Source organism: Pseudochaenichthys georgianus, chromosome 5 (genome assembly GCF_902827115.2).
Source record: "Pseudochaenichthys georgianus chromosome 5, fPseGeo1.2, whole genome shotgun sequence".
NCBI classification, from domain to species: Eukaryota; Metazoa; Chordata; class Actinopteri; order Perciformes; family Channichthyidae; genus Pseudochaenichthys; species Pseudochaenichthys georgianus.
The window spans coordinates 13,712,650-13,725,303 of record NC_047507.1 but is presented as its reverse complement, the minus strand read 5'-3'; the positions used below and the strand labels follow the sequence as shown (position 1 = coordinate 13,725,303).

Genomic DNA, 12,654 nt, shown 5'->3' with positions numbered 1-12,654 from the left:
CAGAGAAGGGCCTCAATTACCCAGCATTCCTTGGAGAGGACGCGAGAGGCCTCGTGTAGCAGACTATGAAATTAACATTCATTACAAACCTCTAAAGCCACACAACTATTTAATGAAAGCAATAGTTGCAGAAGTTTACCATTGAGAAAAGTATATCTCCTTTTATTTCATTAATTTTTTCTTGCTGTTTTTTGTTTCTGACAAAGGACAGTAGAAGAAACCGTGATATTCTGCCTTACAAAGCTAAAACTACATTGAGTCAAAATGTAGACATTTATGATACGATTTGAATATGTTTTTATTGCCATATGATACAAATATATAATTTCAAAGACAGCAGCATGTTTTGTTATGTTGTTGTTATGTTAGCAGTGTTGTGTAACAGACCTAAGCTAGTCAGGAGCAGGCTTGGAATTTCGTCATTTTAGGGGCAAGGCCATTTGGCCTTCCCGTTCACATTTTTTTTAAGGGCACAAAGGCCACATGACAGGGCACAAAGGCCACATGACAGGGCACAAAGGCCACATGACAGGGCACAAAGGCTGTTTGGTTAAATTACGCTGGTCAATCAACATGACTGAAAAGTGTAGCACTAACGTCAACACCAGTCGTTTTACAAACGGCTGAATAGCAATAGTGTTTCTTAAATGTATACGTTAAGTTCAGCCATAAACCACATAAGTCAGTCAGGGGTAGACAGTAAGGGTAAAATTGTATTGTCACTGGCCCCACCATTGTAACCACTGGCCCGGAGCATTCGTCCACCAAAAAAAAATCGACTAATAATGAAAAATATTAACACATTTGTTGCAATAATTTATGCACTAACTACATTACTACTTGTACTACAACATTTTAATCATCAGTTCTTCCTCATTTTCCTCAATTGTTCATATTTGGTTTATTAAAATAATGATATTGTGGTCATTGTTAAAAAATATCTGCTATTATTATTTGTATAATGCACTTTCTGCCTTCCTGTCATCAGGAGTTAGACATGTAATGGCTATATGTAATTGATTTGATTAGAACCTTCATTATCCTAAACTGCTGGGACATTCCGCCAATACCTTTATATTGTCTACTCTTCACTTACTTGTCAGCATAGGTCGGCATTGATGTACAGAGCCGACAAAAGACCTTGTTTATACTGGCATCATATTGAGAGGTGCAGTGACGCGTCCTGAAACCAGGAAGTAAGCTGCTGGTTCCCTCCACAAAAAGCAATGGGATTTCTCCACAGGGTTTTGGAAAATAGCTGGAAATAAGGTCTGTGGAAAACAAACCTGTTTGATAAATGCACGTTTTGTTCAGCCGGATAATCTCCTACTTTTTATAATTTTCGAATCATAAATCTAATCGATAGATTATAAAAGGGTTTTAGGACGCGGCACTGCAGCCAACTCCCTGTCACTCCTTTAACTCCTCCGGTGACTTCTTTTATTTGAAGATTGTTTTTTGCACGGCGCTTGGCCGGTTACCACTCGTATTAAAAACATTTTTGGCGAATGGTTAGGTGGCGCGATAGTCTGTAGTGAAGAAGGAGCGCCCTCCCGCTCACGGGAGCCTGGAGCAAACAGCTGTTTGCTGCGGAGCACATTGCGAGCAGCAAACAGCTGTTTGCTTTTCCCCCCAACAACGACAACCGACTCACGAAACGCTATGTTGTAGCGTTGATAAACGAAACAATTTAACTAAATTGCTAGTCAAAATACCAATACCACAGGACATTTTTTTTTACTTTTGACAGGGGCACAAAGGCCACTTTGGCCGTGAATTGCATTTTATTTAACAGGGCATCACGGCCAAAGTGCGGGGCGGCCGTCGTGAAATTCCCACCCTGGTCAGGAGCAAGACCTAGTTAGCATTGATTGCCACTGATATTGTCTCCTGTAATCAAAATGTATACATTTTGGTGAACTAAATAATAATGATCATATTAATATTATTATTATTGCGCGTTTCCTCTTAAACAAGGCAGCATCACATAGTCATGGAGAAAAATTAGTTCTGCTAACAAGCTAAGTAGCTAACCTAGCAGAGTAGCAGTAATTCAGACAGACTCCTAATGCATAGACAAGGATTTTAATGTTTCACTTTTAAATCTTTTTCAAGCACAAATCGCTGTATTTCACACAGAGTAGTATAGTCACTTTTCAATATCCCATGATGCTTTGCATGTGTATTAAACAGCAGTTACTGTAGCCTGAAACAGCATTTGCTAAAAGGCAACATACTTATAGTACAAATACTTGTCCTATCATACAATTGTCATCCGCAAAAGAAGCCTTCACACAAATCGACTATTTCCTTCTGTCTTATGCACTGTAAAATCCATAAATGAAATGTGTGCGGTCATATCAGTCCTGCTGTTTTCCTAAGGAGGTTGAGCGGTGAGGTCATGGGATACTTCTCGTTTATGTGTTTCATCGTCACTTGTTTCATTCTCATTACACTGGAATTTCAAAATATTTTCCTTTACCAGGTTCCTTGCCTAAAAAAACACTTTGTCAGGGTTTTTTGTTTAATCCTCACTCACACTGCTCGACTATAACAAGTTCTCATAAGATTTTTCCTCCACAGTTTGTGAGGAACCTTTTCATTTGAGTACTTTTGGGATTGGCTGTGCTGAACCAAAAGGAGCTGGAGTATCATTTTCATTTTGTATATTGATAAAAAATAATCCTCATCAGTCTGCAAATGACAGGAGCTGTAGCGACATTTAACTGCAGAAGATTAATGACTGTGGCTACATGTCAAATTAGCCGAGTGGTTTTCATTGTCAGGAGATAAATTGTGATATTGTCAGCCTGCCAACATTTATAAATCTGCAGACACTGCATCAGCTTTCCTGTGTTTGTTTGGGTCATCCTCTGTCACAGTTATACAAGCACAGTACACACTATAAATCTCAGATGAATAAATAACTCTTAATTACGCTTTACAGTTTGGAGTCACAAGTTACATTACCGTCCAAATATATTTAACAACACAATATAAATGCAGAATGAAGCTCAAACATGTTGAAGCAGCCCATTGAAGTTGTCGAAATGTTAAAACCTTTTTTTTTGCTTTTTACCCATCTGCATGGCACACTTTGGAAGAGCATTCTCAACTTCTTAAAAAGACAAAACTCTCCTTTTAGACTCATCTCGTGGCAACTGTTACATTATCACAATCAGTGTGCACACTATTCATTGTTGATCATAGGATTGGCACAATTCAAGCCACTTCATGCAAATCACATCAATACCAAATGTGTATTTTGTTGTTTTGGAGAAATAGACGATTCAAAAGAAACATGTGATTTGAATAATCAGAGAACAAATTAAGCTGAAGGAGTTTAAAAATCTGTGAGCCATCTCGGACAATCCCTTAGTTCCTGACTGTAACAGGCCAAACATAAACTAAAGACAATTAAACAAATGTAAATAAAGCTCCTATACTTCTGATACTTACGCACTTAATGTCTTTGCATGTTTGAAAAACAATTGGATGAATGAAAAGTAAATGCAGTTTGCTTAACGCACATACAAACATAAGAAGCATTGATGGATGTACAGTAAAGATGAAATGAGTCAATCTGATGCATATTCACATTCTTTAATCCAGATTTCCTCTCTCAACAGGCTGCATGTAGAGGAATCGGGCCGGTGACAGAAGTCAAGAAGTCAAGGGTAGGAATGACGAAATGATTACAGTACATGGTGAAAGATGCATATCAAATTTAGTTTTCTTGCTTTGACACAATCTGCTTAATCCTTCTAAATCAGCCTTCTCTGGATATGACTCTTCATCAATGCTCATCAGGCTTGCAACAACTATATTTTAGGATTTGTATCCAAATAAATAAACATAATTCTTGAATGTGTGTCATTGACTGGAAATAATAATATTTCTGAAAAACATGAATTTAAGTATTTTAAACACTATTCATTATCTAATTTTGTATTGTTTATGTTATTTGTATTTAGTTAGTGCACAGTGTGTACTTCCATCTGATCTTACAGTACTTTACTACACAGCAAAAAGCATAGAACTGCATTTTAAAGCTTACAATGTGATACATACAAAATATTACTTATAGAGCCTGTGCTTCAAGGAACAGACAGAACGTTTCCAAAGCTACCCAAAAATAAACTCATCATACTGCATTTCCTAAAGGCACCTTAGACAAAGATATATCCCTGTGCTTGAGTGGTTAAAAAGGTTTGGGATTTGAAAAGGAGATAGGAGAAGCCCTTTCCTCTCAAGAAGCCTTACCGCTGCATGGAAACACTACATCGCCACGGGAAAGGCTGAATAATAGATAGATGGCGTGTTCATTGCATTTGAACTATTCTGTTACTGATTGTCTAAAAGCATCACTTAAAGACATCGATTAATTTCTGTAAAATTACAAGATTTGCTTTAATTCCTTTTAAATATGGGAACATGTGAAAAAATGCCTTTCCAGCAAAAACAACTTTGCATCGAACTGCATTTCTGCAAGCGGGTATATTTCTAAAACATGCATGGGGAAAACTCTCCTGATCATGCAGATATCGTCTCTGGATTTACACTCCACAGTAGGAGGTTAAAAAGACAACAACACACAAATATATAAAACAAACAAAGAGACAGGTTAAACAGAAGTAAAAACAGTGTCCAACAAGCTCTGTCCTCAGCAAAAACAATCCCCCCTGACATGCTGGTGGAGGAGGTTATCTTCCCCTGCTTTCTTTGTATCCTCTCCCCATTTTAAACTGATCCCAAACTAACAGCCCAGTCTTAAAAAGTAATCCTCCTGTGCATCATCATCACGTCTCCCTACTCCTCCTTTCATCCCATTTTAGGTCTTCATTCTCAGGCTGGACAGACGTGCTCCCCCTGCAGGCAAGAGGTTGGAACGACGCTGTATTCCCAACCAGACAAGGGGGGAGATGGTGCCTCCGGTTCCACCGATGGGGGTTAAAATTGGAAAGTCACTGGGATTGATTGGGCAAGTAAGTGGAGCGGGTGCTGGGATCACACCCTGCTGGTCGGGTGGCAGTGGTAGGTGCATGTGGACAGAGCGTCAGCGTCGCCATCTACGTTCGGGGAGCAGCCTCCTTCGCAACAAGCCTCTGAGAGGGAGAGAGGACATGCTATCAGCACTGTTTGTCATTAAAGCCATTACATGTGTGACATTAGATTACAACAGATAGAGTTGTTCACTGTGAGTGGCTAAAGTGTTGCTTTTGAACAGTGAGTGTGTGAGATAAGCAAATAACTCTGCTGCCGAGGTAATATAGCGACACTAGAAACTAGACTCCAGTGGGTACCTGGCAGGGTGGGGCCGGGTCCCTCGTGGCTGGTGCCCAGCTGGAGACGCCTCATGTGACGGACCACTGCTGTGGCATTGAATGCTTGCTGCAGAGTAAAAGACACACATGGAATTCAACTGAGAAAACTGTAGAATCTCATTACACCTGAAACTGAAAGTTGACTAACTGGGATTAGGTGAGCAGACTAAAGCAATGGTTGCTGATATGTTTATGTACAAATATACCTTCTCAGACTGTTACATTTAAATAGTTTCTAGAGGCTCCAAGCCTGTACATTATTCTAGTAGAAACTAGCAAGGATTAAAGAAAATATTTCAATATTTAATAATTATTTAATACACTAAAATCCAATGTCAGAGGTTTGTTTTTTTCTTATTTTCCACACTGGAAATCGTCTCATGACCCCATGGATTCATATTGCGACCCTTGATGGGGTCCCAATCCCACTGTTTGACACTACTGGCCTATCATTTGTGACAAAGCAATAATGTTTCTAGCGATTTAAACACAATCAATTACCCAAAATTAACTTGAAAAAGGTACTGTACTTAACTGTGGTTTCTGAAGTTTAGAACAAGACTGGACTGTTTATTGTAGTTAAAGTTTATTCTCTTTACGTGCAATAAAGATTCAGAAAGTAAAGAAATAAGACCGTGTCGAGGACAAACTCGAATTATGACTCACCTTCCACTTGCTCTTGGCAAAATTCTTCTTAATCTGAGCGCTAACAGACTCATGGATGTTCTTGTCCAGAGCAGTATCCTCAGCAATCCTACAAAACAAAGGGGTACGGAAACATCAAGAGTTTGTGTGCCACGGGTAGAAGTCACATATTCAAACGCACCAAAATGCATAAGAAGTTTGAGTATCCAGGTTTTACACAGCATCATGATAAGAGGAGTTACAGTATGTTATAGTCAGTACCAGGGGTGCTGCAGAGCCTGATCACAGGTGTAACGTGTGTTGGAGTCTTTTTCCATCAGGTGGACGATGAAGTCTTTAGCTGTAATCAAAGAGAAAGGTTGGAAAAAGTCAATATTAAAAAAAGACACCCGTTGCCTTGATGTAATCATATTTCAGTTATAAGAAAAACACATCTTGAGGTAATTAATATGACAGAAAGTGGACAATGTATAATTTGTATAATTTGTTCCTAATGTTGAAGATATCCTCGCCAAAAGCAGGGAAACAGGGATCAAGTACAGAGCCAGGACTCGGGGAAAACATGTGATCATTGCCTTGGCTTGTGGGCTCACCACCTGTGAGGTCAGAAGGCAGGGACTGGATCATTTACTATCTTAGAAAAGTGAGTCTGGAAACTCAATCTTGGGTAGAGGTGTTTTTTTTCAGGTGGGTGGGTGGATACTAAAGAGCCCTGGCTTCCTATAGTGTTGAAAACAGGAAAACTCCATTGTTGTTTGCACAGTAATGTGCCAAACAGCTGTTAAAAGTATTTAGTTCTCATAAAGGAGAAGCTGCAGGAGAGGACTTCGTTAAAAAATGTCATCATATTGCAGTATTTTATATATTTTAGACATGCGTTGATGTATACAGACCCAGGACCGTTTCCAAGCTAACCTGAGATCTGGAAAGTTGTTTTCAAAAAGATGATGCTGCTTTTATCATTGTTTTGTCCTTTAGGGTCTCGAAAAAAAATAACTAATAAAGATCGTAATGCACACTTAAGCATCTGCAGATCTAAAGATAATTTACATGTGTGTAAAAAAAGCATGTCTTTATGATAGAAGTGAATACAAAATAGATTGATAAAAGCACTGAACCTGAATCAGAGATATCGTCCCAATAAGGCGAATCAAATTCGTATTCTGCCTTCAGGATCTGTTCGAACAGTTTGGCGTCGTTCTCATCGTAGAACGGAGGGTAGCCGCACAACCTGAGACGCACATCAGAGCACAGGAGATTCAAATGACATTCACTGAAGTTTTAAAAGCAGTCAGCAGCATGCAAAACTAGCAGGTGACTATTATACATTAATAATGCGAAGATATACAGTATATTCATCCTGTGTTTGGCTCGGTTTATAATTTAAAAACTCACAGAATATAGGCTATGACACCAATGGACCAGCAGTCCACTGCTTTACTGTAGGGTTTCTGAGCCAACACCTCAGGGGCTGAAAGGAGAAAACAAGACACATGTTTCATGATGTTTGACGCAAATGCAGCACTAATAGAATGTCACTTTTGTATTTAAGCATGCAAGTCAGATTAGAGTAGGACCGTGGTTGCAAAAGTAATTACCAAATTAAACTGGATTATTTTTTAACTAGGCTAAACTGATTCATGACTTTGAATATCTCTATGAGCTTCCAATTAGCTGTTGATGGTATTTAATGAAAGATTATGCATTACAGTACCAGTCGGATATTTGCATTGTGCTAATATTGAATGCTACAGTGTTCCCAAAATGATTAATTCAAGCAGATTTTCAAATTTCAGACAGTCATTGACGTCTTTACCAACATATCCAGGTGTTCCACACGCAGTCGACATCACACTGCCAGAGCACTCGATTTTAGAAAGACCAAAGTCACTGATCATGATCTTGGAGTCGTCGTCCATGCTGTCGTACAGCAGATTCTCTGGCTGCCATCAGGAGGGACAAAACCAGAAATGTTGATACATATCTTATCACACAAATGTACTTTTTCTTAAAAATGGTCAGTGACATTTATATGCCTGCTAACTTTCCCATCATATTTTAGACTGACCTTGAGGTCACGGTGCACAATACCCATGTCGTGGAGGTATTTGACGGCATCCAGAATCTGCTGAATGAGCTTACTGGCATCTTTCTCCGTGTAGAAGCCCTTCTCGATGATACGATCGAAGAGTTCCCCTCCCGACACCCTGAGGCATGAGGGAGAGATTCATTCAATAAAACAAGGGGAAGTTTGTGGAACATAGAGAAAAGTACAGAGACAACATGGGATATAATGTGGGGCCATTGATTAACTGACAGAGCTAAAGGATTACATTGTTGTTAATGGTTGTGAAGGGGTATGGATTGTGTATGCAGTTGGCACATATGTATCACTTGTATTTATCAGAGGTCCTAAAGAAAAGATAATAATAATAATAATAACTTTAATTCATATAGCGCCTTTCATCAACCCAAGGTCGCATAACAAAGAAACATATAAGGACAAAACATAAAACAGGGGGCAGAAATGGAAGTGTTACATTGCAGGGGGGGGGGGGAAGTGAGTTAATGTTGGAACGCTTTGTTGAACAGATGAGTTTTCAGGGTTGATTTGAAGATGTTCAGAGAAGCGGCGTTACGGATTTCAGCAGGGAGGGAGTTCCAGAGGGTGGGGGCAGCGACACTGAAGGCACGGTCCCCGAAGGTGCGGAGGCGTGAAAGGGGAATGGAGAGCAGGCCGGAGTCTGAGGATCGAAGGGTGCGGGACGGGATGCATGGGTGGAGGAGATCTGTGAGGTACCGAGGGGAGAGGGCATGGAGGGACTTGTAGGTGATGCGGGACTTGACCGGGAGACAGTGGAGGTTGAAGAGAGTGGGGGTGATGTGCTGTTTTAAAAGAAGCCACTAGATGGAGACTTCAGTCTGTCTTGGAGAAATCTGAGGCAGTTTGTTTCAGCAGGGCACACACACGCGCACGCACACACACACACACAAACTTTGAGGAAGCCAAATGAAATAGGAAGAACACAAAAGAAGAACTGAATGCATCTCTTGTTGGTGGCATTTCTTCTTAACATGTATTACACTGTGGTGAAGCACTGTGTGTTACATGAAAGAGTGTGCCACAAGTGACACACAAATACTGTAATGACGGAAGAATAGGTTGCTGGGAAAAAGGGGAAATGCTAAGTGAAGATACATTCCTAGCTGAATGTACACCCTACACCCCTCCCTCTGTCTTGTATGTCTCTGATTTACCATTGACAGTGATTAATGCATAAATGATTGATGTTTTCTGGAGCCTCACAGTTAACAGTGCTTCTGATCCTGATCGGTCCTTCCTCTTGTTCTCTCTTTCTCTCTCTCTGACATTTCAGTGGCTGAGGTGGGTGGGTGGCTGACAGGCTGCAGGTGTGAGGGCGAACTCCCCACTGGTGCTCATGAGTAGGCAAGGTACAATGTTGTGTGTGTGTGTGTGTGTGTGTGTGTGTGTGTGTGTGTGTGTGTGTGTTACAGAGTGCAGAGTGCAATTAATGGCATGTGACGTGCAGTGTGTGGGAGTGAGTTTGAAACACACACATCGCACAAATAAGAATGACACAAACCCACGCACACATGTGAATACTCACAGCTGCATGACGAGGTAGAGGTGTGATTTGCTTTCAAATATTTCCTCCAGAGAAACAATGTTGGAGTGTTTGATCCTGCGAAGGAGAAGAGTCATTTTATTTAGCAATTAGTATTTGAAAGATTTATTAGGTAGGGTTCGGTAAATGTAGGTCTCAGTCACATGGGTAACAGCAGTCACATGTAAGGAGGAGACACTGTGTGGTGGCATTCAGCTTCCTAATTGGCTGAACTCAGTGGTCTGCTGCCCTCAAGAACCATGGGTAGTGTGACAGGGGTGGAGAGATGACTCACCACATGGAGATTGGTATGATAACGGTGTGTGTAATACCTGTATTACACACAGTAACCACTTTATTAGCAACACCTGTACAATGTAGTCCTATAAAACAGCTCTGCCATGAATTCAGAATTTTTGGAAAATTGAGCACACTTTATGGCTTTGTGACTCAAACATGTTTCAATGTTGTATGTTTAATAAACTGGGTGAAGGGTAACATTATACATTTTCGATATGAAATAATTTGTACATTTTAAGTGTTTTGGACTTACTTAGAGGGGCAGTGGTGCATATTGAGAAATTATTAATGTTAGTTATCATATTGCTTTGTTATTATCATACAATAATTCAGGTATTATATCGGCATGAAATATATCAAATAATACTCAGCCCTGGATACATTTGTATGTGTGCGTTTTATCATGTAATTCACAACTTTAATACAGTCAAATTAAAAGTGCTAGGCCTAACAATCAGGGAAGATGCATTTTCATTCCTATAAAAACACATTCAAATTATTCTTTTTTTAATATTTTGTTATAATAATTTAAAGGGGGTTACCCATTCATTAAATTAACGTCAGTATCTGGAGTATGACTGGGTGCTTGAGGGTTATTGAGTGGACTTGGTAAGAGGACAAAGACAACACAAAGCCATGTGCTGCCCTGTATATAACGCTGTATGAGTCAGCATGAGCTCATACTGGATTACGGCAATGACTCTTATCCAGATTGTAACAATACATGGACACCTTCATTCACCCGCTTAGCTCTGAGTGGAGGCAGAGATGGACCCAGGGAAGGATTGAAACTGCCTAGTGAGCACACACGTGTAAAGTGTCTGAGCTCAAGTGTGCACTCTTGCACACAATTACTAAAAAATAAAATAGAACTGCAGGCTATAGGTGCATTTAATTTGGATTTCTGTGCAGGTGGGGTTGTGGTGGATACTGGCAATGGTATTTACTGACCTGTCTATTAAGGGTTGGTAAACTATCTGAACATAAGTCAACAACAGAGTTACCATCTGAGTGAAGATCTGATGATTCTTTATCCAGAATGTGACTCAGACTGCAAGGAATCTGGGTGTGACCCTAGATAACAACCTGTCCTTCACTGCAAACATCGCTGCTACAACCCGCTGCTGCAGATACGCTTTACAACATCAGGAGGATATGTCCCCAGCTGACCCAGAAAGCGACGCAGGTTCTGGTCCAGGCTCTCGTCATCTCACGCCTAGACTACTGCAACTCCCTCCTGGCTGGTCTACCTGCATGTGCCATCCGACCTCTGCAGCTCATCCAGAATGCAGCGGCTCGTCTGGTCTTCAACCTTCCTACATTCTCCCACACCACACCGCTCCTCCGCTCCCTTCACTGGCTTCCGGTAACTGCTAGAATCCACTTCAAGACAATGGTACTTGCGTACCATGCTGCGAATGGATATGGCCCTTCCTACATCCAGGACATGGTTAAACTGTACACCCCAGCACGTGCACTCCGCATCAACAAAACGACTCGCTGCACCCTCGCTGCGAAGGGGACCCAAGTTCCCATCAGCAAAAACACGTGGGTTTGCTATCCTGGCTCCAAAATGGTGGAATGAGCTCCCCATTGACATCAGGACAGCAGATAGCTTACACACCTTCCGGCGCAGACTGAAAACTCATCTCTTTCGACTCCACTTCGAGCGATAGAACTATTAACAAAGCACTTATATACTAATAAAGGACTGGCTTATCTAAAGCCAGTTGAGTAGCACTTGAAATGTTTTTGCTCTATGAAGCCTGATGTACTTTATGATTCTGTTTTCTTCAAGTTTGTATTTTGTTGGTCGAACGCACTTATTGTAAGTCGCTTTGGATAAAAGCGTCAGCTAAATGTAATGTAATGTGTTTGTGCTTAATAATTAGGAAGTTTATTGATTTATATGACGAAGCTTTAGGAATCGCGTTTTTCTAGTTGTATTATATATTTTATTAGTTTTTTCTCTAAACACTGACACAATTGTGGCCTCGGAGGTTCTGTTTTCAGCTCAGTCTGTTTGACTGTTTGTTTGTCAGCAATAGGTAAAATACTACTGGCCTGATTTTCACGACACTTGGTGGAAGGTGTTGCATGGCACAAGGAAAAACGAATTACATTTGAAATGGTTCTGAATGGTGGGAACGACACATTCACGTTTTAGGTGCAAATTTTCTATAAAGCCATGTTATTTTGAAAGTGTTAAAAAATACTTTCAGTGCATTCACAGCAACTTCGCACAGACTCCTCTAATTGGCACGGCTACAAATGGCTAAGAATGCTGCGATTACTCACTGTATTTGCACATGTCTGTTTTTGAGTAAATATTTGGTCTAAAAATGGGAAGAGGATGAACAGCAAGCTTACCAATCATATCATATGGCTACATTAGCAGTATAACAAACAACCATCAGATTGATCAACCATTTAACAAACAGCACCGGAACATCTAACCCAACACAAGAGGGGCCATTGAACTAAGAAATGACAGGTAGGAACTGTTGAATAAACACAGATAAAGTAAAGTGAGAGAAATTTCAAGAGTCTTAAAACAAAAATGACGACAGGTTTGGCTGATCCCTAAGATAATTAGAAGAGGAGATGACATGGCCAGTTTAATGTTCTGCAACCCTTTCAGTCTAAGCATGTTTATAAGAGAAATACATGTTTGTGTGCCCATTATCTGCTATAGTAAAAGACAAACAAACAAGAGGTTTATTTCAATGTCAACCTGGATGGTTATGGGGAGGGGTAAG

The 12,654-nt window shown here is 40.3% G+C and overlaps 1 protein-coding gene across 2 annotated transcripts in view; it reads right to left on the bottom strand.

Moving 5' to 3' along the window:
• Positions 1–3,584: 3,584 nt before the first annotated feature.
• camk1b (calcium/calmodulin-dependent protein kinase Ib) overlaps positions 3,585–12,654 on the bottom strand; it is a 33,391-nt gene continuing 24,321 nt past the window's right edge. For both annotated transcript variants that reach the window (XM_034082938.1, XM_034082939.1), the window contains 9 exons: positions 9,599–9,673; positions 8,038–8,176; positions 7,786–7,912; positions 7,365–7,440; positions 7,088–7,200; positions 6,231–6,309; positions 5,991–6,078; positions 5,304–5,391; positions 3,585–5,105 (listed from right to left, as the gene is read on the bottom strand). In XM_034082938.1, coding sequence (XP_033938829.1) covers positions 5,008–5,105; positions 5,304–5,391; positions 5,991–6,078; positions 6,231–6,309; positions 7,088–7,200; positions 7,365–7,440; positions 7,786–7,912; positions 8,038–8,176; positions 9,599–9,673 — 883 coding nt within the window. In that variant the 3' untranslated portion in view covers positions 3,585–5,007. The remainder of the gene's footprint in view (positions 5,106–5,303; positions 5,392–5,990; positions 6,079–6,230; positions 6,310–7,087; positions 7,201–7,364; positions 7,441–7,785; positions 7,913–8,037; positions 8,177–9,598; positions 9,674–12,654) is intronic.